The sequence below is a fragment of the Strix uralensis genome, chromosome 20 (genome assembly GCF_047716275.1).
Source record: "Strix uralensis isolate ZFMK-TIS-50842 chromosome 20, bStrUra1, whole genome shotgun sequence".
In the NCBI taxonomy this organism is placed as follows: Eukaryota; Metazoa; Chordata; class Aves; order Strigiformes; family Strigidae; genus Strix; species Strix uralensis.
In genome coordinates this window covers 4,412,492-4,439,326 of record NC_133991.1, presented here as the reverse complement: position 1 = coordinate 4,439,326, position 26,835 = coordinate 4,412,492, and the positions used below count along the sequence as shown (strand labels likewise).

At 38.6% G+C, this 26,835-nt stretch overlaps 1 protein-coding gene across 7 annotated transcripts in view; it reads left to right on the top strand.

Moving 5' to 3' along the window:
- Positions 1-26,835, top strand: part of GTF2I (general transcription factor IIi) — a 78,385-nt gene that overhangs the window by 42,265 nt on the left and 9,285 nt on the right. For all 7 annotated transcript variants that reach the window (XM_074890513.1, XM_074890516.1, XM_074890511.1 and 4 more), the window contains 18 exons: positions 618-719; positions 5,311-5,376; positions 8,374-8,557; positions 10,308-10,366; positions 14,304-14,375; positions 15,089-15,272; positions 15,597-15,655; positions 18,000-18,071; positions 18,558-18,741; positions 19,235-19,293; positions 19,986-20,069; positions 20,553-20,645; positions 22,253-22,318; positions 23,130-23,313; positions 23,868-23,920; positions 24,826-24,936; positions 25,718-25,801; positions 26,612-26,795. In XM_074890513.1, coding sequence (XP_074746614.1) covers positions 618-719; positions 5,311-5,376; positions 8,374-8,557; positions 10,308-10,366; positions 14,304-14,375; positions 15,089-15,272; positions 15,597-15,655; positions 18,000-18,071; positions 18,558-18,741; positions 19,235-19,293; positions 19,986-20,069; positions 20,553-20,645; positions 22,253-22,318; positions 23,130-23,313; positions 23,868-23,920; positions 24,826-24,936; positions 25,718-25,801; positions 26,612-26,795 — 1,900 coding nt within the window. The remainder of the gene's footprint in view (positions 1-617; positions 720-5,310; positions 5,377-8,373; positions 8,558-10,307; positions 10,367-14,303; positions 14,376-15,088; positions 15,273-15,596; positions 15,656-17,999; positions 18,072-18,557; positions 18,742-19,234; positions 19,294-19,985; positions 20,070-20,552; positions 20,646-22,252; positions 22,319-23,129; positions 23,314-23,867; positions 23,921-24,825; positions 24,937-25,717; positions 25,802-26,611; positions 26,796-26,835) is intronic.

Sequence of the window (26,835 nt, the reverse complement as noted above, 5' to 3'; positions counted from 1 at the left end):
TAAAAACTCATTAACTGGTAGGGAAGATAGTGTTTGGGATTGGAAAGTGACTGGCTATGTAGCAGCTCACTGAAAAATACCTGGGGTTTGCAATTTTCCCCCTCTGTCTGTGTGTGTTTGAGCTAGAGCTGATGTGTTAAATGAATTTCAGTTACGTTCATCGGTTTTATATTGGTTTGAAATCAGTTTTAGCACCTTTGAGCTCTTCAAGATAAAACTTAGGCACTGTGTTTCAAGACTTATTAGTGGAAGGATACTTCCAATTAGAGAAAAAAAAAATGTAGTCTATGTCTGCACAATTGATTTCCTGATTACTTTTGCTGTTGCATGGTCATTTTATGATCATGAGATGTCCCGTCGTGTTTCAGAACACGGTATTGTTTGCCTTTGGCAGTACAGAAGAAGCTTTGCTTTTTGCAGTCTCACGCCTTGTGCTGGTTCTCTTATTGTTTGGGCCAGGAGCTTTCTAAAGTTACTCAGATAAGTAACTGCAAAATTTGATGCCCTGATAAAGTACAGTTCAATACTTGCATTAGGGCTTTGAAATTCAAAGCCATTCTAACATTGCATGTGAGTTCTCTGGACATTAGAACAGTGATATTTTATGTTTCTTTAAGATGATGATGACTACCTGCCCCCTAACAAGAGACCGAAGAACACCGAGTCAGCTAATGAAGCTACCAGTACTGGGAGAAGAAAAGTGAGAGAGTTCAATTTTGGTAAGATAAAAATTAAAGATTATTTTGTCTCTCCGCTTTGTTTTATAAAGAGGTATTAGGCAATTTCATGCTGCAGAAGAGAGAGACGCCAGTCCCAAGTATTCATTTAAGGCCCAGGACTCTTTGTACATGTATTGCCGCAGTATAATCATCATCATAGGCTACCTCTGCTGTTTCTCATTATTCAAAGTGACCATCTAAATAGACACAGCAAATAATAAAAATAAGTCTAGATTTTTGTCAGCTGATTTCTTGGACAAGAAGATCAGACTGAATTTACTAATGTACTGAATTATGGCAAACCAGAGGTCAGGATCCTGTGTAGCTGGTCTTTCTTGATGTGTGCTGTGAACACTGAAGGTGTGCTGAGGGGGCCACGTTTGGGAAGGTAACCAGATGACTCTCTAATGCTGAGTAGCCTGCCTTGATCCCCGTGGACACACAAAAAGTTGGGGTCTTTCTGGTAAAAGATACTTCCCATGTGATTTGTTGCAGCCCCATACCTCTCCTTTATTTCTTGTTTTGGTTTGGTTTCTGGGCAGATATCCCATAAATATGTGTATAAGGTTCTGCACAATCAGGAATATGTCCTTTGGCACAGTGTTTGAGATGTTTATTAGGAATGCTGGGATTTGAGGTCAATTGAAAAATCCCCATGGAACCTCTTCTGACATCTGTTTTGCGTGAAACATTATTTCATGCTAATTTCAGCGAAAATGAATAAAACATTGTTGAGAGCTCTAGTCTCAAAAGCTCATTAATACTAATAGGCAGTTTCACATTTAGTGTTAGTTTTGGTTGGGTCAGGAGAACATAATGGCAACATTAGTAGAGGAGAAGACTGAGCAGTTAATACAGCAGAAGCTTTTGCTAGAATAAATTCCCCTAGTAAAAAACAGCATTTAAGCTTGGCAGACCAGCAGTGTTTAAAGGGAAGCAACAGTGAGGTTGATAAGATATGGAAAGCAAAAGTAATAAAATATTAGGATGATAAAAGTTTGAGTTGAGCTTGCGGTGTTGAAACACCAGTGAAAGAACATCTAGCTTACCTGCTTATTGTTGCTTCTGAGTTGACTTGGTAGATTATGTCTTTGGGCTCTTCTCAAGAGAACTTTGTTCTTAACACCTGTCGTGGAGTTAGATTACAGTGTTTTGCAGTTCATGGGTTATTCAGAGATCTTTATTCCTGGGCTTCCTAAATTGTATTGAAGTTATTGCCCCTTATACTCACTTTTGGGGTTCACCTACAGAAAGTGGTATTTCTCTACGGTGTTGCAAGGTCCGATTAAAACACAAAATTAATGTGAAAAGCTTTGGAGAAATAGACTTCATTTGATGTAATAAAAAAAGAACAACTGTTGGTAGTTGCAATGCTGCTTGTTTGGACATTTCAGAAGACTTTGCACCTTTGTCTAATGAAGTCTAAGATAATTGGACAGGAGAAAGGAGGTGTTTAATTCTGTCATGAATAGCTGCGGAATGACAAGCACATGCACTCAGAAGACGAAGGAAGGGCTAGATGCTTGAGAGAAATCTGTCTCATCTGATAAGGAATTTGAGTATTTTACATAACACTGATGAGATCCAGATGTTTGATAGCTGTGTGTTGGAGAGACTTCCTGTATGTCTTGAGTCAAGAGATCAGGTACCCCAAGTGGCCTGAGAAACAAGGTGAATAATGTGCTGTGCTCTTAGTTTCGTGGAAACAGGAAAACAAAGTGGAAAACAAAATAATTGTAACCAGGGGGAGGAATGAAAAGTGTCTGGTAAAACGCTTGATAGAAATTGATAATCTTTGGGAAGAGAGGTTGTATTTCAAAAATATTTCTAAACCGACTATTTAAGGTTAAAAATATCTTTGCTGAAAGGAACTGACATTGTCAGTAGAATTCTCTTCCCACAATGTTTTTTTTGCTGTCTTAGAGATTTTACCAAAAGCTCAGAAGCTTCAAGTTGTGTCTGGCAGTTGTGTCATACCATTTTAGTGCGATAAAAGTCCCCTTAGCTGTTGTCTGCTGTGAGAGTGATGGAAAGCGTGTATGGTTTTTTCCCCATTTTGACACACCATTGAACACAGGTTTTGCCAGTCTGCAGCATGCTTAGAGCTGCTGTTTGGTTTCCATTTTATTTTCCCACAGAGTACTGTGTGGCATGTTGATGGGAATAGGAATGTGCTTAGTACCTGAGCATCGTTTTGTGTGCACTGTGCAGGTTACCCTGCTGTAGTGGAAGTTATCTGGAGCGTGTCCTCGAGAAGCAAAGAATGGGGTAAATTGAAGAGATTTTGAACAGACTGGGGAAGTTTTCAGGATTGTTATTTAATTGGGATGGCGTTTCATATGTATCAGAAGGTGTATATATACGAATAGAAGGAAAGCACCACTTATCTTGGTGCCTACAGGAAAACTAAACTTCTTTGCAGAGTGATTACCAAAACAGTATCAGCTTAGCTTTGTGGTAGGTCTTCAACTTCGTTACGTGAGCACGAAGCATGTGACAGAAGAGTGTTTTTACAGTAATTGATGTGAATCCAAGGGGTTAATAATGCTGACAGTCTGATTAAAAATCGTGCTGGTTACCTGATAACTACTCTGAATTTTGAAATATCTCTGTAGCCGAAGTTGGTGATTTACTCATAAGATACAAAAGTAGCTAAAAAAAACAGTGTGCTGATCAAAATGTGGGTCAGTATAGAATATCTTTTTTTCAATTGCCTATTCTCTGCATATCCACCATGTCAAATAAACATGCCTGTTTCGTGGAGGATTTGATTATTAATCCCTGTAGTGTTTCCATTGGAGGGAGAGGGGCATGGAAGTAGGTGCTTGAAAGGCTCCATGTGGAATATTTGGCCAGTGATTGGTTTGGTAAGTGAGAAGAATATATTTTTGTATGGTTGCTTTGTAATATGGTCTGACATTCTTTCTGGCTGTTCTCCCTCTGACAAAACACAGACGGAGTTTTAGAGGTCATTTGCTGAGTCTGCCTCAGAGCCTGATGAACTGAAGGGATCTCAGTTGTGTGACACTTTCCTCTGGGTTGCAATCTGAAGTCACACAGGTGCCTTTCAAAACCCTTGTCCTAGGACTGTCCATGTGTGTTCACCAACTCTGAGAAGCAGGGTTTTGCCTTTAGGCCAGTAAATTCTGACTCTGCTTCCTGACTCTTACTGGTAAAGCTGCTGTTAATCCATTGTTCTGTAGGTCAACAGAAAATGTGGTTGTTGGTTGTGCTGGAATCAGAGCGAGTTTCATCTGGCTCTACAGCTGCAGCTAAAGGGGGAAATATTACATGGTTGAAGTGACACAGGAATAGAAAACATTGAGCTGAAGATGTATTTGTCAGCTAAGAAGCTGTGCACTACAGGATAGCAGTAAAAAGGGTGGCAGAAGCAATTATATAGATTTATCCACAAGGATGTTGTTTCAGAATATAAACGTGTTAATTGATGTAAGTGATAAGCCAGGTAACTAGAATTAAGAGTTTATGTGTGGATGCAAGGCAGTATGCCAGAACTCCCTTTCTCCTCTAAACAAGGTCTTATTCTTGCCCACATCTGAAGCATGCTGTCCTATTGATATCCATGACATTATATTAAAAAAATACAAGCTTAAACATGGCCACCAAAGTTGTGACATTGGTCTAAGAATGAATATTTAAACCCCTTTCGATACGGACTCAAAATTCAATCCTCTGTCTTGTCTGATACAAGAATTTTTTGACAACAGGAAGTGTAATAGCTTGAATGGCCTCATTTTTTTGACCTCTGTAGTTACTAGATTCAAGTCTTCGGTGTAAGAAATAAGCTGTAAGTACACTTGCTTATTAACTCATTCTTAAAAGGCCAGCCAGCATCTGGTACTGTCTAAAAAAGAGTTGTGGCATTTTCCTAAAAGCATTGAGATAGTACAAAAAAGCTGTGAAAATATGCGCTCTCTGTGACAGGCAGAAAATGAGATGTTAAAATTCTGCCATTTAACCCAGCTCTCCATGGAACACACGATTGGATGTGGATAACTTCTGTTTTGCAGCCTGTATCTTCTTTCAGAAATAGGATTTGTAGGGATATTTTGCAACATCAGGACTTGGAGAAATACTGGATGAAGGTAGAGGATGGCATGATGCCTCCTGACCCAGATAGTTGTACAGATTTGCTCCAAAACAACTTCATGTACTCACTGTAAGCTTTATCAAGCTTCACTGATCAAGCTTTTCAGCACCCAGATTTAGATAACTATCAACAGCAGCTGCAAACTGACTTTACCCCTGATGGTAGTGAGAGCTGCTGACCGAGCCATCAAAGAGAAACCAGTTTTGGAAGTTACTTTAGCCTGGTTTGTATTTTTTTTTTTAAACTTCATTTAACACCTGCACAAGTTTTGGAGGTAATCTTAAACATCTTATTCTACCCTTTTTCTTTCTGAATGTATCTATGTATTTTAAGGTATAGCCTATACCGTAACTCCACAGGCACCTGTATGCAAGTGAGCAGTAAAAGCACACTGCATATTTCATTTAGTAGTAACATCGGTTTTACAAGAGATTCTCAGTTTCGATTGTAGTCTGACATGTCATCCTCTTTTCTTTGCAGAGAAGTGGAATGCGCGAATTACAGACTTGAGAAAGCAAGTTGAAGAGCTGTTTGAAAAAAAATACGGTATGTGTTACACTCCTTTCCAAACAATTGCCTCTAGTCCTTTGACACCGTAAATCACATCTTTGGCATGCATGTTGTTGTTGGCTCAGGAGCACGCCAGTACTGACAGCACCAAAGGGTTAAATATTATCAGAAGACTTAAAAGTGTGGAAAGCAGCTTTTTTGATGAGCAGAGTAATTTCAAAATTGAGTGCTTGTGTTTGGCACCTAAGTGTGAAACTTGATTTTATTTTTCAGTTGTGCTCAGTTTCCTGAAGCTCCAGTGTGCTTATGTCTGGGGCCACCCACATTTGAGAGAGCTGGCCTTTCTTCTGTAATTACAATGAGTGCTTAAGTGAAATAATCTTTTTAAATGGCTCTGGGGCGACATTACCACTGATTGATAGCTCCTTTCTGATTATGATTGATTTGCAGTGAAGCAACAATTATATGTTAATGGTTCTTGGAGAGAAAAAGCATCACACGTGTTAGACTTTGGAATGTGTCTCCTGATGTTGCATGTAGACATATTTTATGTCCACATATCACAGACTAAAACAGCATCATCAAAAATTTCAAAATAAATGGCGGTGCTCCTCTGCCATGAAAAGTGGAAGTGCTTTCAGAATGGACCTTTAGATGTTGGAGTTTCTGCATGTTTTGGGTGTGACTGTCTGACATTTAAACAGCCCACTGAAAGCAACTCACACCAAGTAAAAACAGTTCAGAATTTGATTCACAGTATTTTAATTCCTCTGGAAAGGAGCATCATTCTTGTTGAATTGCCTTAATTTTGATTCTGGTGTTTGCACATAGCCAGCCTAAAAATCTCCTGTGGAGTCTGTTGAATATGGAGCTATTCCTGACTTTCCATAGCAGGCCAGATGGTATTAAATTATCCCCTTTTTCCCTCTGAATGACAACATTTTATTGATTCACAAACCAGTTCCATATCAGATTCCAATTCTTTATCTGTATGGGCATGCAACTTCCCACTTACTGAAATGAGTTACGGATATCCAGAATTCCCAGAATGGTCCTCAGATTTGTTGGCTTCTGGAGCTCCGAAGTGTTTTAGCAATATCACATTGTCATCCACTACAGCTGGCATGTCTGAAAATAAATTTATTTTTGTGTTTAGATGTAAACTAAATGGGATTACTTTTCATAGTGTAAATACAAGATAGTGGCTCACAAATACAGACTAATTTATAAAAATGAACCCTGTATTCAATAGGATTTCTATGCAAAACCTTGTAAGGTTCCAAATGTAAGAAGCCTCACTGCAGACTGTGATGCTGATGTGTTCTTAGGCTGTCTGAAGAGGATTTGCTAAAACATTTGCTGATTTAAGAGAAATAAAGTATTGTAAAAATTTACTTATTTAAACAAACAGGATTTTTGTTACTCTGAAGCTGTTCTTGGTGCTGTGTAGTGATGCAGATTTCAGCGATGATCTTTTCTCTTGTGAATAACTGTGGTTCACAAATGCTCGTTTCCATCTGAGGCTTCTCTGCTGGATTTGTTACACTTTTCACCACTTGCCACAACAGCCTTCAGGCTCAGAATAATTTTTTGAATTTCTTAGAAGAGGTATATGACTGCAATAAAAATCTACTTTAATGAAGGACTGGTGTGATGCACAACAGCTCTTTCGGTGGTTGTTCTGTAGCTCCTTTGACACAGGTTTGAATGTGGTTTCTTTAGTGTATTTGCTAAGAGTCATCTTCAGGTTCATGTTCCTCACGGTATGTATCTATTCTCTGTCTCCAGTTTTGGCCATCTTATTTTTGGCAGTTGAAACACAGTTCTTCTCACAGTTTTCTAAAATTTTGATATTCGGCTCTCACCAGAATATAAGACTAAGATACATAGAGTATTTTCAAAACTTCCCTGTTTTTTGATAAACATAACTAGAACTGTTCTGCTTTCCAAGTTGTTGAAAGAGTACGTTACCCAAATACCTTTAAAACCTACATTGTTTTATTGCTTTTAAGAATTTGTGAGTTAATGTGAGCATTTTGCATACACTGATGTCTGAACCTTGGGCTGCTTTCACATTAAGTTGCTTGAAAACGTGCCCTGAGTAGTTGTGCTTTCAGAAACATTGCCACAACATCACTGTACTCTAATTTGGCCCTAGCTTGGACTTTCCTCAGATAGTTTTCTGCATCAAAGTTCCATAGCAAGCAACAGAATGTACCGAACTATTTGCAGACCAGTCAGATGGTAATAGGGAATTTTTGTTGCGTGGCCTGCAAAATTAATGTACCCTCGTGAGTATAAAGAAATCAGCCCTTTGGGTGTTTGCAGCCCATCATGCCATGCTCCAGTGTTTGCTAGCCTGATGGGTGTATTGGTATGGTTACTGTCCTCATAACTAAAGAGATACATTGAGGTTATTTTCCAGCTGTGGGTAAATCTGCTATTTGCTTTTAATTTGCTTCAAAGATTTCATTAGTAGGGCTGTGGGTTTTTTTGATGGTATTAGAAGTGTGTTGTTTATTTCATTAGTGATTCCTTGGATTTCTAAAATACACCAAAGCTTTAGGAATTCACTCAAGAGAAGGATGCGTGCCCGTCCTCGAAGGCATTAATGACTCTTGTAACCCAATAGTAGTACCAAATAATAATAATCAAAGCTAATGAAGTGAAATATGCTTGGTTTATAATTAAGTCTAGATAACTTCATCTTTCAAACTGTGCTATTAAACAGAATCAAAATACTTTGAAACGTTGCTGTAACATGTGCAGTCTCTGTTATTAAATGTTTACAGAGTAAAAGAAAGAGGAGAATCTGCATATGTATGGAGGTCTGCAGCTTGTTTACTGTGAATTAGAGGGATTTTGCTATAAAACAAACCCACCCCCCCCAAATATGAATGCTTGCATACTTAAATGTGCTGAGGGGGTTATTGCCTGTCTGCTAATTTTGAACTTTTTCAGAGTGATATCAAACAGATAATTTGAGTAGAGCCACAAGCTAGTGTAATGTTTTTATTCTTTTTTTTCTTAAAGCTCAAGCTATAAAAGCAAAAGGTCCAGTGTCTATCCCATACCCACTCTTCCAGTCCCATGTGGAGGACTTATATGTGGAAGGGCTGCCAGAAGGAATTCCCTTCAGGCGGCCATCCACGTACGGCATTCCCCGTCTTGAGAGGATACTTCTAGCAAAGGAGCGGATTCGGTTTGTGATTAAAAAGTAAGGCATTTTGCGGTTTTGTCCCTATATTACTCATTGTTTTCTGCTGGCTCCACTCTGCTTCATTTTATCTTCAAGAACTTCCAGACTGATTTCTACTGACACATTCTTCTGCAGTACTGATGAGTAATTTTCAGTTGATGTTCACTCTCATAAATTCAGTTTATCAGATCACCAGCGCACCACAGTGGTGGCTGAGATCTGGACAGAGCTCTTCAATGTTATGGACTTCTTCTCATGGCCAGATCTCTTTGTACTATTTTAATCTCTGTATCTGTAATACATGTTGAAAGCCATTGACTTGGGGTTATTTTATGCTGTCTGAGAGTCCTGGCCTAAATTTCAGCTTGCGCTTTTATTTTTTTCTTGCTGGAATGTTGTATCAAGGTGTCTATGGCCGTATCTGTATATAGCATCTCCCAGGGCAGGTTTGAGGCCAAAATAGCTACTGGTTCCTGTGATTTAGTTGGATGTGTGTCCTTGGTGTTTCTGGAGGTCAGATAGTGTACATGAAGGGAGATCTTAGATGTACATAGAAGCTGCTTGAGGGCTTAGTTGCCTGCTGTAGCCAGCATGGCAGGGTATCATCTGCCTTTAAAGTGAGGACATGAGATTCATGAGATGTTCTGGTCCTCTTTCTTTTCTCCTCGTTTTTTGCCTTGGTGTCTTTCCCAGAGGAGCCCTGACATGACTTTCTGCAAAGGCAGGGGGAGTTGGAAGGGAGCCTGAACCAAGCCTGAATTCAGGATATGAGGGAGAGATGCCGAGTGCTGGATCTCAGAGCTGCAGAGCACTTTGAGATCCACACTACTGCGGCTGTGATACGCAGCTGGTAGTGGGTGGTTATTTACCCTTTATAGTTTGGTCCTTCACTTCAGAGAGATGTGGTGTTTCACACCACAGATGAGCACCTACAGTTTAAATGAAGCTCCTTTGAGTAACAGCAGACGTTTTACTATTGTTCAGTAGTGTAGGGCTGAATCCAAGGGTTTTCAAAGTGGATAGGAATCTGCTGATTGCAGTGGTCAGGCTCAGAATCGGTGGTAGTGACAGCCCATGCCTCTGTGTGTGCTGCTGTTAGCACGGATGCTAGTTTCTCAAATTTGAGGTATATGTTCAGTGTCTGTCATCCTGATGCTTACAGATAACCAGAAAAGAGGAAGAAGTGTAGAACTACCTTTCGTCTCACTTAAAATCAGTCACTATGTGTAGATTTTAATACTTATGTGATGCTGACACCTGCTTTTGTCAGATTTGTCTTAGTTGTTAACAGTAATTAATTAATGCTGTTCATTGTTTTTTTTAATGTGTGGTAACCAGAGCAGCTAAAAAACCAGTTCAGCTCTGTGAGAAATGTCAGAATTTTAAATTTTTTTGTTGTTCTAATATGGATAAAACTATATGTATTTGGGAAACAGAAATGTCTGCTTTGAGGTTTTCATTTATAAAGGTTATTTGGATCTTTGTTTCTGATTGTGTCTTAGAATTCAGAGATAATTTTAATGTAATCTATATGTTACCATGAAATGTTATGGCTCAAGTGGATATGGGTATCAGGTATGAAAAATGTTGTCAGAGTACCAACTAGCTCTTATAATACTTCAGTGTTAACTGGAATTTTATGTTGGGGATTCTGCTGTCCCCTGTTTTGGTTTTTTTTTCTGATCCTTCAGTAGTAACTTGAGGCTGTAACTCTGGTTTATCAAAGTGTATGTCACTGTTGAAGCATGTATCTTAAATCTTTTTTTAGGCATGAGCTTTTGAATTCGACACGAGAAGACGTACCTCTGGACAAACCAGTTGCAGGAGGTAGGTCTTCAAACGTGTGAGTTGCCCAAGTACAGTATGGTTTCCTATTTGTCAGTCTTAGTGGTGGCTACCATTTGCTTTTGCTAATAACATGTTGCAAATAATTCCTCTTGTTTTGAATTTTCTTTGGCTACAAAGTGACAGCAATTTTCCACTGGTTATCCAAGCCAGTGTTACTAACACTCTATCAACTGATTTGATTCAGCTGGCCAGAAGAAAAAACCAATGAGCTAAGGGTTAGTCTATTGAGATATAGAGAAAAGGCAGTAGTTTCCATAGTTGATAGTTTACTGGGTAGGGAACTATCTGTATCATGGAATAATTGCCTATATATGGTATTTGCCTAAATTCGATTAACTGAAATGCAGTAATGAACGTACTGGTTATAGTGACTTTTATTATTGTAGAATCTGACTTGCTCAGGTGATGGGACTCCCTTTTTCACGTAGTAGTGCAAAGACAGTGCATTCTAACACTTTTGCCATCAGGGAATACTTGTCAGCAGATGCATGCTCTTACATGTTTGTCTCCATTGAGCACCCATCCAAAGGTAACGAAAATGACCATGTACAAACAAGACCATAAGAATAGATTTTTGTTACAATTGCTCCCATGAACTCTTTCCCCTCAAGCTGGGAGGAAAAAAAAGTTTAGTATGGAAAAAAAACACCAGGTTTTGAAAGAATTGTGCCTTTGCATGGGCACTAGTTGATAAATTACTTTCCTGGACTTATTTTTCTCTTCAGTTGTATTCTACTGTCTCTTCAGCTTCAGGGCACTTTTTAAATTGTCTAATTAAGCCAAGTGTTGAAAGCTTGTATGCCTGAACCAATGGAAGCAAACAAATTGCTCCCAGCCCCAAAATGCTAACTGGCAACCTCAGCCTGGTTGAACTGTGAATTTTTACTAATACCAGAGAAATTCTTAGTTCAGACAGGGACACAAGCACATAAATGGTAGTACCTGCACTACTGCAGCACTATTATGTTGCATTATATACTCATAGTCTTCTGTTGTAAAAAGTATATCAAAGACTGTACTTAAAGCGAACATTAAGGATCTAAATTAAGCAAAGAAATTATGTCATAAGGTTGTCACTTTAACGTGTGTGTAGGAATTAAACTTTTCCTTCAGTATAAGTTAACCTAGTGTCTTAAGTCTTAATAACCTGTTCCTCTGAGCAGCAAATTTGACTACAAAAATAGTAGGTAGGCTAATGACCAAGTCTTAACCTTAACTGTACTCTTATGTGGGTTTTTAAATTAGCCCTTTTCTCTGTTGTTTATGTCATATTTAAGATGGTTATACTGATTAGGAAGAGAAAGCAGGTACATCTGCAAGGTTGGCGAGGAAGGGAGTGATCGGCCTGGTGCTCAGGAACCCATAAAACCCCTGTAGCTAAGAAAACTAGTGTTAACTCATTCTTATGGCACAGTGTTATGAACAGTCACTTTATGTTGCTTGTCTTCTCTAACTTGTGGTGATGGTATATTCATGTGCAACCTCTGCATTATTTCTGAGAAGAGAATGTCTGTGAAAGCTGTTGATAACTTCTCAGGGAACACCGCTCAGAAGACAGCAGCTGTCTAAGCCTCCTTTCCCTCAGTTTTCTTTTCTCCCTGTTTGGATTCCCTCTTTCCCAGTAGCTCATTGTCTCTGCTGCTCCGCATGTCTGCTGCCATCTCAGGAGAGCTATGTAGCACCAGCCCCTGCTCTAGGCTCCTTGCAGCTCCATGTGCAACATGCTGCTCTGTCCATAGCCCCTGCTAGCTTGTGTCTCCAGCAGGAGAGGAATGGGACGAATCCAGAAGTTGTATTTTGACTGACAGAAGAAAGACAATTTGCATTTGCATTCCTGTGGAAAACAGGCTGGTCAGGAGGGTTTTATGAAATGGCCTCAGCTCTGAAGCCCTGAGAAGACTGATGCTGGCTCCAAGACAGACCAGTCAGGCGTTGATGGCTTGGCTCAGGACATGCTGGAGAAGTGTGAGGAGGTCCTATGAAGATAGTCCACCCTGGTGCAGTGCAGTTACGGAGCAGAAGCTGTTGCCTGTGCATGCTGACTAAACCCACAGTGTGGCAGCTGTCCAATATCTTGTTCAAGACTGAGCTTCCACTTGTTGGTCACAAAGACATATTCAGAAGAAAAAAAAAGTCATTTGTGTGATATGTACTTTGATCCCTGTCACCTGACACTGAGGCAACAGAGAGGTTTTTTTCTAGGGATCCTTGGCAGAATGATGATGGCACTAAACATAGTTACAATTACAGCTTTATTTTTTAACAGGGTATTATAATTAGTATAGCATAGAATTCATTATTAGAATGACACAGGATTTCTACAAGCAGAATCAATGTAGCACACTTTATAAGTAGCATAATACAGAACTTTTAATAAAACAACCTATGGTTTCTAATCACCTCAACCCTTTGCAGATTGGGTCAGATCTTAATACATGTCAATATACAATCATAATCTAGACTCAAAAATTATATAAAAGATGAGTCACTCACTTAATCCTCAGAGGAAGCAGAGGATGCTGGGGGTGTCCCTGGTTCCTGGGGAGCCACGGGTCTTGCTGTCCAGCAGCAGCTCTGTTCCAAGTTCTCCCCTTAGGACTTGTAACTGCTTGATTTTTATGGACAGTGCTCCATGTGCTGTTACACTTCCCTGTTCTGTGCCAGGGACATCACCACCGGGCTGGCCGGCTGCCTGGGACCTGCAGGGCTGGTGAGGAAGGGAGTAATCGGCCTGGTGCCCAGGAACCTTGAGGCTGATAGGGAGGCAAGGAAGAAATCTGTTTGGTTTGTCAACTTGGTTCACAGGACCTTCAGGGCTGATCATGAAGGGAAAGGGAAAGAATGTGACCCACTTGGTCACAGAGAACGGCAGCTTGCCTTAGGAAATGGCATTAGTTAAGCCATTACCCAGCCCATTATCAGGGGTTGGGAACAGGGGGTACTGGTCACAATCCCAAATGGCGAGCACACGTGACAAAACAGAAACAAAAGCTGATGCTGTTCCTCCTACCAAATATGACAGCACTAACGTCATCGTTGTGCTCTGTTCTGCTGGAGGAGCAGAACTCACTCATGACTATCTTCAGGGGCAAAACTTTGTCTCGTGAGCTCCAAAGTTGTTTGTGTATTGGCCAATAAGCAAAGATGCTCAAGTGATAAAATTATGGTAAAACTGTATTTAATGTTGTTTTATTGACCAGGATGTGCTAATCTACATAGCTACCACATATTGGATTCTGTGTCTAAATTATGACTTAACTCATGTCTTGGGGAGCATCAAGGAAACATTTTGGAGAGTTGGAACTAAGCTGCTTGGCATCTCAAGAAGAATGACAAAATTCCTAGAGTCATTTGAAGTAGTTAGGAATCACCATTTTAAAAGTATTGCCCATGAACAGTGGGAGAAATGGATGCTGGAAGTTCAACATGAATATACAGCGAGGAGCAAACTGCTACGTGCACCCATTGTAAAAGCTTGCTTTGGGGTTGTCAATGCTTAGTGAAAATTCCTTGAAAGCAAGTTTTCATCCCATATGCATACCAAATTCTGCACTGAATATCAAGATCATTTTTTAGAAAATGAAACTGGCAAAAAACTAATCCCATCTCCAAATGGGATCTATAGATTGGAGGCGAATGATGAAAGCATTGCAGCTCTTCATGCCAATACACTGTGTGTATTTTGTGGCAAGTGTGATGTCACTGGTTTGATGGATTTCTGTACAGTTCTAATATTTTGACATTTTTTCTATAATTAATTTTCCTAGTTTCAAGTTGAATCCATATTTCTTCTGCATAGTATTTTCTGGGTTACCTGAAAATGCAGGATGGCTATGCATGCTATAAACTGAACGGTAAAAATATAACCAAAATATAATTAGTGTATCTTTTTGTTCTGTGTCACTCTCAAATACAGTGAAAGAGGAGTGGTATGCCAGAATCACTAAACTGAGAAAGATGGTAGATCAAATCTTCTGTAAAAAGTTTGGTGCGTACAGTATTATTATTTTCTTTTCTTTCGTGAGTTTGTATTTCTTGAAAGTTGCTTTCATTATTTCCTTTGAATGTCCACATGAATGAGACCTTTGATCATTTTTCCAAATATCTAAAATCCTGGCAGTTGAGTGAAAAAGAATGTATTACTCTACTGCTTACACAAGGTAAATTGATAGTTAAAAAAACCTGTAAGTCTTATAGGTACAACTCTTCTAACTGCTCTCGATTCCTTCCTATTTGGAATTTTTTTCCATTTGGTGATTTTTTTTTTTTTATTTATATCCATTTTTTATTTATATCCATTGCAGTATCATTAAAATTAGTAATAGAACGCTTCTGGGTGAATTTTTATGTTGTCTCCAATATAAAAAAAAAGGCAACTTCATAAGAGCTAGAATAAAATGTTACAGGATGTTCTATAATAGATTTAAAACTTTGGATAAAACTACTCTATTATCCCTCAGTGAGGAACCCAGTAATCTTCAGTCTAACATTGTGATTACCCAATAGCAACGTGATACAATATGGTAAATTTTTATGTCTTCAGTGTGCTGAGACTTGGAATTCCTTGGGTTTAGATATCCTGCATTGTTGCAGGTTCTGAGATCGTGATTGCAACATCCTGAGGAGTTGGTAGCTTTACCTAGCTTCTAATAAAGGTTGATGCTAAACTGTCCAGTTACTGGATGTATTTTTTTCTAACAGCCGAGGCCTTGGGGAGCACTGAGCCTAAAGCTGTTCCATATCAGAAATTTGAGGCCCATCCTACTGACCTCTGTGTTGAAGGGCTGCCAGACAACATCCCCTTTAGGAGTCCCTCCTGGTATGGAATCCCTCGCCTTGAAAAAATAATTCAAGCAGGCAACAGAATAAAATTTGTGATCAGAAGGTAAGTGTTGTTTTAATGCCTAAACATGTCGGTTTGGGTTTTTTGAGAAAGAGGCCAAACAAGCACCCTTTGTGTAATCAAGCACTTGGTTTCATTAAGTCATGAAGCATTTGGTCTCTTACTTACCAAATAGGCAGATTAAATATTCTGGATTATAAAGTGGGTATTTGCAATCCATACAAGTCTTTCAAAATATCTCTGTAGCATGTTTACAAAGTGTGAAACATATAATAGAAAAATCCAAACTTTTCAATTCATGTCATAATAAATAATAGTTTTTATTTTATGTCAAGAATGGGCAGATGATTTGTTTTCTGGTTGCAGGCCAGAGCTGCTAACTGTCACCTCAACTGAAGTTATTCAACCCAGGGTGAACGCCCCAGGTAAGATGGTGCTGTCTGCCAGTGGGGATGGAAGGGTTTGGTGGGGAAACACATTTGGATCAATGCAACATTTTTCAAGGAGTAACCCTTCTGTGATGAGTGTGCTGACGTGCTCTTCGTGAGGTCTGAAAAGAATAAATTGATCATTATGACAGTGTATGGATTTCTGGATGGTGGTGCAGTCCAGCTGTCTTTGAATAACTAGAATGGGTCACCTTCACGGCCTGGGAGAGCTGGGGTTCCTATCCTGGCCTGAATCAAAGCTCTGGAGCCCCTTAGCATTTCACAGCTGACTGTTGGGCTTTTTTCAGGCCTCTGGTAAGGAATTGTAATGACTTCTTGAAAGCACGAAATGCCTTTAACACAGGAGAAGAATAAGACTGCTTTTTATTTCTGAATGCTCTGAATTGGAGTGTATTGGCACTTTCTTGCCACAGAAGTGTATAATCCAAATCTTGCTAGGTTTTTTTAGGAGTAGGAACCTGCTTGTGGTAGTAACACAAACAGAGATCCAGGCCTTCCTAGGTTTTTCCCCACACACATTTCACCAGATAAACAAACCGCAGCTTTAGGAAATAATTGTGTTGAGCTTGCTGCAGGAGGAAAAAAAAAAGGAAATACGATTTAATAATGTAATCACTAGTCATCTTAAATCATCACAATGTATTGTGGATTTTGTTTGGATTTTATGAAAAGGCTCATATTCAGCAAGAGGGTAGCTCAGTAGAAAAGACTGTGTTCAATGTGGAGCAGAAGGAAAAGGCAGCATCTATTTTTTTTCCTTGCTTTGTTGCCAAAACACCAGTTATCGGCAAATTTGACAGTATCGTCATTTGACAATGAAGATGCCAATGATGGCATTAAAAAGCAGCTAATAAAATCCTCTTTCTGAAAGAACTGACATCCAGTGGTCATGATTCTTAAAACTCAGACTGTTTGAATGTTCAGAATAACATTTCTTTTTTGTACTGGTTATTTCACTGTATTTTTCACTGCTACAGGTGAGCCTGGTATTACCAGTGCCCAGAAAGTTTACCAGGGTCCAAGGTTTGATGTCAGACAGGCAAACATGTCAAATGTTCTCATGGGCTTAGAGCCCAGTGAAAACTATTTTCCCAGACAAAGGCTGAGGATCTTCTTACTGCAGATGCAAACTTCATGTTGCTGAAGAATATTAGACCTTTTTTAAAGCAAAATATTATTCTGTTGCAAAGTAGTAATCCTGTGCCCTCAATAGATAATCTGCAAGCAACATCTTAACTTTTTAAAGTAAACTAGGCAATCTAATTCCTTTGCCAGTAGGACTACAACATGTGAATAAGTATAAACCCACATGCAGGTGTTAAATACCTGTGAAATCTATCAAATAAGTAGGCCAGAAGGCAAAAAATAATGCATCTTGCCTTGAAAATACAAGCAGCTTAGAAATAAACAAGGTCAGGTAATTTGTTAGTCAAAAATATGATTCAGAAACAAAAAATTTCTGTATAGCTTCCTTCGTGCATGCTTTCCACAACTCTAAATGGTTTTAGCTCAGTAATAGTTAATTGTTATTTGTGGGTTATGATGAAAAGTAATGAATTGTAGAGTCATAGAATGGTTTGGGTTGGAAGGGACCTTAAAGACCATCTAGTTCCAACCCCCCTGCCACAGGCAGGGACACCTTCCACTAGACCAGGTTGCTCAAAGCCCCGTCCAACCTGGCCTTGAACCCTTCCAGGGAGGGGGCAGCCACAGCTTCTCTGAGCAACCTGTGCCAGGGCCTCACCACCCTCACAGGGAAGAATTTCTTCTTTATATCTCATCTAAATCTACCCTCTGTCAGTTTAAAACTGCTACCCCTCATCCTATCACTATAACCCTGATCAAGAGTCCCTCCCCCCTTTCCTGTAGCCCCTTTAAGCACTGGGAGGCCGCTCTAAGGTCTCCCTGGAGCCTTCTCTTCTCCAGCTGAACCCCCCCAACTCTCTCAGCCTGTCCTCACAGGGGGGTGCTCCAGCCCCCCGAGCATCTTCGTGGCCTCCTCTGGCCCCGCTTGAGCAGTTCTGTGTCCTTTTGATGTTGGTGACCCCAGAGCTGGACCCAGCACTGCAGGGTGGTCTCACCAGAGTGGGGTAGAGGGGGAGAATCCCCTCCCTTGACCATTTAAACAGATTTTCCATTATGTAGAGGGAATTACATGTATCATTTAACTGCCGTGGTCATTACTCATTGTGTGTCCTTGTCTACTCAGATGTGATTGTGTTGACAGTTTACAAGTTCTTGTGTTGAGAGAAATGTGTTCAAATGTACCTCTATCTAGAACTGGGTAATACTCTGACATATATCCATTTCTGGTTTTCAGTAAAAGATGATTGGAACGCCAGGATCACAAAGCTAAGAAAGCAAGTAGAAGAGATCTTTAATACCAAGTTTGGTAAGTTAAAGGACCTGTTTTATACTGCTGCTGCATTTTAAAACTCATCTGAAAAGAGTTTTAAATTTTACTGTACTTATTTAAAAATTTGAAATGTACTAGGACAGATATGGAAATCTTGACTCCTCTTACCTACTTTTTGCTGGCTTTTCCCTATAACTGACATAAATGACTTTATAACAATATCCTAGGCCGTAGTTTCTCCAGTTGTGTGACAAGAGATGACAGAAAGCTTTTGGATGAAAAAAGTTCTCTGAAGAAAATACTTGGCACTGCAGGCTTAGATGTTATCTATAACAAGATGGACCAAGTCCCCATCTGCAGTTATTCTATGGAAAATAATAGAAAATTTATTTAAATATTTCTCTTGGGGTTTTTAATTATCTCTGAGTAGCAGTGCTTCTGTAAGCCAAGCTTCTTGAAATCACTTGAGATAAAATACCACCCATTTGAGTGTGTAAACTATCATTAAATCTTTCTTTTCAGCCCAAGCTCTGGGCCTTTCAGAGGCAGTGAAAGTTCCCTATCCTGTATTTGAATCAAACCCTGAGTACTTGTACGTCGAAGGCTTGCCAGAAGGAATCCCCTTCCGGAGTCCCACGTGGTTTGGAATTCCACGCCTGGAAAGAATTGTCCGTGGGAGTGGCAAAATCAAATTTGTCGTTAAAAAGTATGTTTAATTCAGTTATTTTTATTCCTCATTTGAAGTTATTTGGGTTTTTTTTCCAACAGCTTTAGGCTTTAAATGCTACCTAAATTCTGTTTACATGAAACAGAAGGAGCATTTTGCACATGTTTTATCTCATAAAAGGATATACTTTCCTTATTAAATTTATATAAATGTATAAATGGCACGTTTCATGCATCAGGGATCTAGGGGGAAAATGGCCTTGTACTGGGAAGCTTTTTTCCTTTTTTTCTCCTTATTTTTCTTTATTTTTTGCTTGAAATAAACCCTGAAGAAGATTAGAGTAGAAAATGTATCTTTATGTTTTCTAACTTTTTGTTAGTAGATAGTCACCCATGCTTCTAGCAGAATTATATTATAGAGCTGATGTTATGTAAATTGAAACTCAACTGAATTCCAAGAAATTTGTAACATTTTGCTGTATTATTTTTCTTGCATATGTAACTGATTGGATTGTGTTCTGTTCAACTTTTAGGCCTGAGCTTGTCACATCCTATTTGCCTCCAGGACTGGCTAGTAAAATAAACACTAAAGGTAGACAATTAAGTATTATGTGCTGCCATCAATTCATAAGTACTTACTTTCTGCTTCTTTAGCAAGCTGAGAGATCTTTGTGGTTGAAAAATATGGGTGTTGCAAACAAAAGGCACTATTTAAGGTGATCTAGTGTAATAGCCTCTAAATCTGCTATTATTTGAAGAAGTTACTCAAAACATAAATGTATCTACCTTATTTTACTTAAGACTATTCCAATACAGAAAATGGAATTTGCTTAGTTTTGACAACTTTTATTTTGCTATTAAAGGCCTAAACCATATTACAGGTGTGAACTGAAGTAAACAATGAAGTTTTATAAGAAAAGAAGAAAAACAAAGTCTTTAAGTTTGTTATCTAAAAGTTCAGAAGTTAATAATTTTGCAATTTAGATAATAAAAGTACCAAAGCTGTCCTACGCACTTAGAAAAAACAGAATCTTCTTTTCTGAATTAATGGAGTGAAAATTTAGGTGTTATATCTGCCTTTTTCAAGAAAACTACACCTACTTTTTAAGACTGTGAGCATCACTGTATTGTTCAGATTTTACAACGCAGACTGTACTAAGTAAGAACACAAGTGATTCTTCAGTCTGTTGGAATTTTCAGAATGCAGCTGTTTTTTCATTAGCTGTGCAGCATATACATTATAGAGGGTTTGTGCATTACACCTTGTATTATATTGACTTCCAGCAATGAGTCCAAAGAGTTCAAAAAGGTCACGAAGTCCTGCAGGCGATTCAAAGGTCCCAGAGATTGAAGTTACTGTTGAAGAAGGTATGGAAGAAATATCATTAAATATTCTTCTAATGCTCCTCTATTCTTCTATTATTTTCTGTTCTTCTGTTTTCATAGACCATAATTAACTTATACACGCACCTTATGTAGCAAACTCAGTTTCATTTCAAGGCTTCAGACATATTTTACCTATATTTCTTTAATATAGAAACAGTTTTTCGTTTCTGAATAATACTGGATTCTGTGCAGATGATGGTGATGTAAAATTTTGGAGTGTGACAGCTTGCTTGGGCCTTTTATTCCAAGCAGAGATGTGGAAACTGTTGTAGTCCTGAGCAGAGAAATGACAGATTGATCAGTAGTATCAAATGCTTAAATACAACCCTAGAAGAACTTAAGGGTTTTTTTTATTCTACTCTTGATTCAGAAGTTTTCTCCAGTAATCATGTTTGATGCATTGTTCTTTTTGTACGATAGCTTATTTCTGCTCTCTGCATGTATCTATGTAATGTCTTTTTACAGGTCCTAATAAGCCACAAACAGATGTTCGAACTAATTCTCAAACCAATGGGTCCAATATGAGTTTCAAGCCACGAGGAAGAGAGTTTTCTTTTGGTAAATATTGTGGGAATTAGCACACATGCATTCTATTAATGTTGGTATTGAAATTTCTGGTGATTACATATTAGAGAGATTTTGAATTCATGTTTTATTCTACAGTTAGTGAATGAATGAAGTTCTTGTTTTCATGCACATTCAGTTCTTCATCATGTGGAATAATCTCCATCCCAGAAATCCTGGATGATGTATGGAGAATGCTGTACAAATACAGCATGGCTCCATTAGATCTTACTAATTGGCGTTCAGAATTCGCTTTAGTTTTGCTACTCTGATATTTCACCATGCTGCAGACCCTTGAAGGACTTGTCTGGTGCACAGTACCACCAGAGTGCATAAACCCAGCTGAGATATGATACTGTGCATAAGCTTAATAAGTGCTCCACAAACGTGAAATAATGAGCATCACTGTGCAGAGGTATCCAAGTGGTACGTAGGAACTAGGGAGGATTTGAAGTGAATTAGTAAGCCACAATCTGTTGGAGCTGATTTTGCAAGATTGCTGTTACAGACCTCTCCAGTTCTGGAAAATCAGTCCCAGACAGGACTGGGAGCCATGTAGTTGTGTTCATGAGCATTGGGCCAAAGCTTCTTAGCCGTGGAGGACCAGGCCTGTGTGCAGTGCTCTAGCACAGAAATCTTTGCATTGAAAGCAGGGTCAGTTTGCAACCCAGATAAATTCCTCATAGTCAAGTGAGATGAATGACTGTATTCAGAGTAATTGTAAGCAGTTCCCAAGTCTCATGAAACCCTTTTTTCAGCAGCCTTACACTCTGAGTTTATTTGCTTACATTTATGTAGGAGTTTATTTGCTTTATTGTATTTGTCCCCCATACTTTCTTTTTAGCCATATGGTCATAAAATGTGAAACAAAGGAATTCTTTACTCTTACTGAGCTAGTTTAGAATGAATAGAAGATACTGATTTGGTATGACTGCTCCTTTTGGCATGGGCAGTATTCATATTCAGAGTTGCATACAGTTTTCTTAGTGTTGCTTGTTATTGTTAGACCTAGGCTATTTTTTTTAAAAAAGTATGCAACTTCTTTAAACTTCCAAGTGAGTTTTCAGTTTTGTTAGACCAGCTACAGAAGACCACTTCAGCCACAAGTAAACTGGTTTATGAATTGCTGCTGATCACTGTCAGAAACAAAATGCCTGGCTAGATGGACATGTAATCTTACCCACTGAAGTTGAAACTGTAATGGAGCTTATAGTTCTCAAGAGAGGCATGTGTTTCGGGGCTATGCCACTGAACATATGAAGAACTCTCTGTCCCTGTTTTGGGTGCTGGTTCAGATTTTATGCTGCCTGATACTGTAAATTTGGATCACTCTTGAATTAATTTCAATTTTAATCGCCCTTCCTTTATCTAGAAGCTGTATCTTTCAAAGCTGTAGGAAAGTGAGGATTGATGTGGATATAGGTTTAGGCTGCAGCAGAAAGTTTGTGCCATTTGCAGAATGAAAGCCAGTTTGTGCATTTTACTGTCATAGTAAATAGGTTATCAAGCATAATAATTTATTAAACATTTTAAAAAATATGCTTCCAGGACTAATTCATTGTGCGAGTGTTGATTTAATTCTTCCAATTTCTTCCTGGCAGAGGCGTGGAATGCCAAGATTACTGACTTAAAGCAGAAAGTTGAAAATCTTTTTAATGAAAAATGTGGTAAGTTTATTGATGCCTTTTTTACTGAGATGTGTTTCTTATGAACATGCGGTTAGATGCATGAGAGAGATGTTCACATGTTTATTCCAAAGGGCCTGCAAGCCTTGTGTACTCTAGGCAATTTCTTATTTGAGTTCATTCTTGCCTGGGTCGCTTGCAATTCTGTGTCACATTTCCACTAGTTATTTTATTTGGGTTTGGAAATGGAGAAGTTGTGGTTGGGTTACTACTTCTTTAATGACCCAGAGACATAGTCACTTTACATCCTGGCACATCTTTTTAAGCTTTCCTCACTCCACTTATGAATGGGACTTCATATGACTTCAGCCTCTGCATGACTCAGTACTATGGATGGTATCTGGAGAGACGTGCTTCAGTGGATCCCAGCGCCTCTGGTAGTGCAGGCTGCTGGGAAGCTAATGACTTCTGAGTGCAGATTTTGAAACAAGCACTAATCCCACCTGCCCTTGGTGGTGCTTGACAGAGACAGAATGCATTGCCTGTAACAAAGTGGAGTACAAATGGGATAGTCCTGTATGCAGATCAAGCCAGTAGCATAAACGGACTGCACATTATTAATTTTCAACTGCAAAATATGATCAGATTTACTGCAACAGAATGACTTACGTTTGAGACTGTTAATTTTCTCCCTGCCTACTCATAGCTGTCACCAAAAAAGACAAAGCCTGCTGGTTCTACCTAATCTAGTATCTATGTGCCAACTATTATATACTGTTTATACCTGAGGTTTTCCTTCTTCTCTACACATCAGGTATCTAGCTGGTAGCTTATTTGCTCTGTTGCATTTCAGGGGAGGCGCTGGGGCTGACTGAACCAGTGAAGGTGCCGTTTGCGTTGTTTGAATCCTTCCCGGAGGTTTTCTACGTGGAAGGACTACCTGAGGGGGTGCCATTCCGCCGACCTTCTACTTTTGGAATTCCAAGACTAGAGAAAATCCTGAGAAACAAATCTAAGATAAAATTCATTATTAAAAAGTAAGACTCCCATATATTCTATCTACTCTATGAAAATTGAAATGTAGACCAAAAAATGAAATTGTGTTGCCGAGTTGCTAAATTAGTCTATAAAATACACACTGGAATATTTTGAGTAAATGAGGAAACGGTCACATAGCTCTTGTAGAGGTGGAGCAAGATACAGTAATCTCTTTGTTCTGAAAAACACTCAACCTATTTTGGGAGGAAGAGCAAGCCCAGGTTTCTTAGCCCATTTCAGTTATCACATCCCTGGTTTAGTGCCTACTGTGTGCAATGCTTATGGGTTACTCATAAAGCTTGCTGGCAGCGAAGAGCTGAGAAGTAGAGATTCATATATTGGGATTTACAAGAATGTATTTTTCTTGTTAGAATAGGTTTAGATACTTATGTGCCAGTGGCAAGAGAAGTTGTGGAGTGCCTCAGCTATTGCATTCTTGACTGGCTGTTTGTCTGAGAGGATATCACTTAGTTCCTGTCTTCAGTAAATTAACATTTTAATGTTGATTAATGTAATTTTATTATTGTACATGAAACATTCGATCTCTTTGCAGGCCTGAGATGTTTGAGGCAGCTCTTAAGGAAAGTTCTGCTAGAAGCCCCCAAAGTGAGTTTTGCAACTGCTTAACATTCTAGATAACAGTCTTTATCGAGGATAAAATACCAATCAGGAGAGCTATATGGTGTTAACGAAAGATTCATTCTACATTGGCTTGTTTGTTTGCTTGTTTGTTCTTAAGATGGGAAAAGCACTTACCAGTTACAGTTTAAATACAGCTGTAGGAAGGGAGTATTAATTTTTTTAAGTTATTCACGATTATCATGCCTCTAATATCTTTACTACCTTTTATCAAAATGTAACAAGTAATGTATGATTTACAGAAGTAATTCAGATCTAGAGATAAATTATTTGCTCCTAATATGTAGGTCATCTAAATGACAAGTGCTCCACAGATAGGAGTGCCAGATAGCCAGTAGAAAATTGTGTCAGGCAGGTCATGGATTAAACGTTTTGTGTCATAGTATTATCTGTTACTCTGGGTTGGCAAAACTGCTGAGTTACTTGAACTGGGCTAGTTTGTGCCACCGGACAGTGTGGCTCAGAAATAAAACTATAAGGGGTTTATTTTGTGAATGCCTGCAGTGAACACATGAATCAGTAGGTGTTACTGAATTAACTGCAAGTGCTATGGTTTTTCTGTTAATTAAAATACCAAAACACATGTTCCACATACTCTTTTTCCTTCCTTAATAATCTTTTCAGAAAACGAGCTAGGTAAAGATTAACATTATCTTTCATCTAGCTCCTTCTCTTGGGTTGGAAGGACAGAGCAGCGTGTACCTTCAATAAATATCTCATTGGAAGCTGCTCCCCTTTTGAAAACGGAACTGTGTCCTCTTTGAAAACTTTGCAAATATCATCTGTTATTTTGCAATATTTTCTTTATATATGACATGGAAGATTTTGGGCTCTCTACAAATGCTTTTTAAATTAATTTTCTTTACTTTTAGGGAAAAATAATTTATCTAACACAGCCAATACAGCAAGCACCACAACAAACACAGTGGTGAACACAGCTGCAGGTGTTGAAGATCTTAACATCATTCAAGTAACTATACCAGGTGTGTATACTCTCTGGTTTCACATACTCTTTGTGCTGATATTCTTCATGACATTTGTTTGATGAAGTCTGAAGTTTTTTCCTACAGTCAAGCTGGATCACTAAAATACCAGTACAGTCAACAAAGAACATAATGTAACATTCTGGTTTTGCCAAGATGTTAAATATTTTCTAACACTCACAAATATCTATTCAGTGACATCTCTAGAATATTCTTGGTCCAGCCTTTAGTTAAGAAGTATCCACATTTTTCCATTTTTTTCCTCATGCAATAAATTAAATATTGATTTGCAGTTTTCTTGGCAACTTCAAGATATCAGTAGTTGGACTGAATTGAATAACTGTGCAGACTGGAATGCTTTGTCTTAATGCTGATTACTACTTTCTTGGGCACATCTTACATTCATTGGAAACAGTGAGGAAAACTGCATGCTGTGGCCATCTATTGAATTTTTCTTTAATTTGCTTTTACCTTTCCCCACCATCATATGTATTGTAAGAAAATAAAACATAACTTGTGGTTTTAGATTAATTTTACAAAATCATCTCTAGACAGAAAATCTAATGTTGGTTATGTAAATACCCTGAAGCTTCTCACAGATTTCTAAGCATCCATCTATTTTGTGTATTGCTACAATTCTGTGTTACTGCTGGAACTAGGAACAAAGCACCTGTTTTGAAACACTCAGGTATACCTGCTTTGAGTAAATATGCAATGATGAACAAGCTTCAGGGAAACAAAGTCTGCTTAATTCTGATGCTATTCTAACAATTTCTTGCAGATGATGAAAGTGAGCGACTGTCAAAAGTAGAAAAGGCCAGACAATTGAGAGAACAAGTGAATGATCTTTTTAGCCGGAAATTTGGTAATTCCTTCCTTCTCCCCGTTTTTACATATGTGTGAATGCAATTAATTTTGTTCATATTGAAGTTACTGAATCATCACAGTGGATGATAATATGATCATTAAAATTAACAAATTTGAGAATTGTGTATGAAGCTTTGACTTCAGAAACAATCTAAGTGATATAGGTTGTTTGGGGTTTTTTAAACAAAAGATCCTAGGAGCATAGATTGCTGTGTGTGTGTGTGTGTGTCCCTTCCTGTTTCTTTCTGTGTAAACATGGATGAAATATTTATGTTGCTGGCCATCCATGATTGTTCTTAGGGCTTCATAATCCCGACTTCTTAATGCTTGGGACTAGAGTAATTTTTAAAATGCAACTTAACCTTTTTGCTGTGTATATTTTTCTTTTTTTACTTTGTATTTGCATTGTACAGCAATGATGACCTGAGTTTCTTTATCTGAAACTCCTTCAGTAGTGCTGGGTTGAATTGCCTTTCATGGCATTGCAGGAAACACTTTGTTTTCCTTCATGTAGCTATTTCCTTAGATATCCTGTTCTATACCTTTTTTCAGAAAAACAGACTCTGGGTTCTTCATATGGTGAGCTGTCAGAGTTGGAGTTGTAGCTAATGCTCTCGTAGTGATGTTCACGAGTGTAATCCAAAACTTCTGACACTGTAATGGTTTCATTGTCAGTTGGATGGTTCATAGTTACAGACATGATAGAAAGCTCGGGTTTGCATTTAGTTTCTTAATTGTCTGAGGACTTTTTCTTCGATGTAATTGTAAACATGTAGACTTGAAAATAAATATGCTCCCTCTTACTTAGGTGAAGCCATTGGTATGAATTTCCCTGTGAAAGTTCCATACAGAAAAATCACTATCAACCCTGGCTGTGTGGTGGTGGATGGGATGCCTCCTGGCGTGGCGTTTAAAGCTCCCAGTTATTTGGAAATCAGCTCAATGAGGAAGATCTTGGAATCAGCAGAGTTTATCAAATTTACTGTCATTCGGTACGTAGTTGCCATTGATTAGATTGGACAGATGTTACAA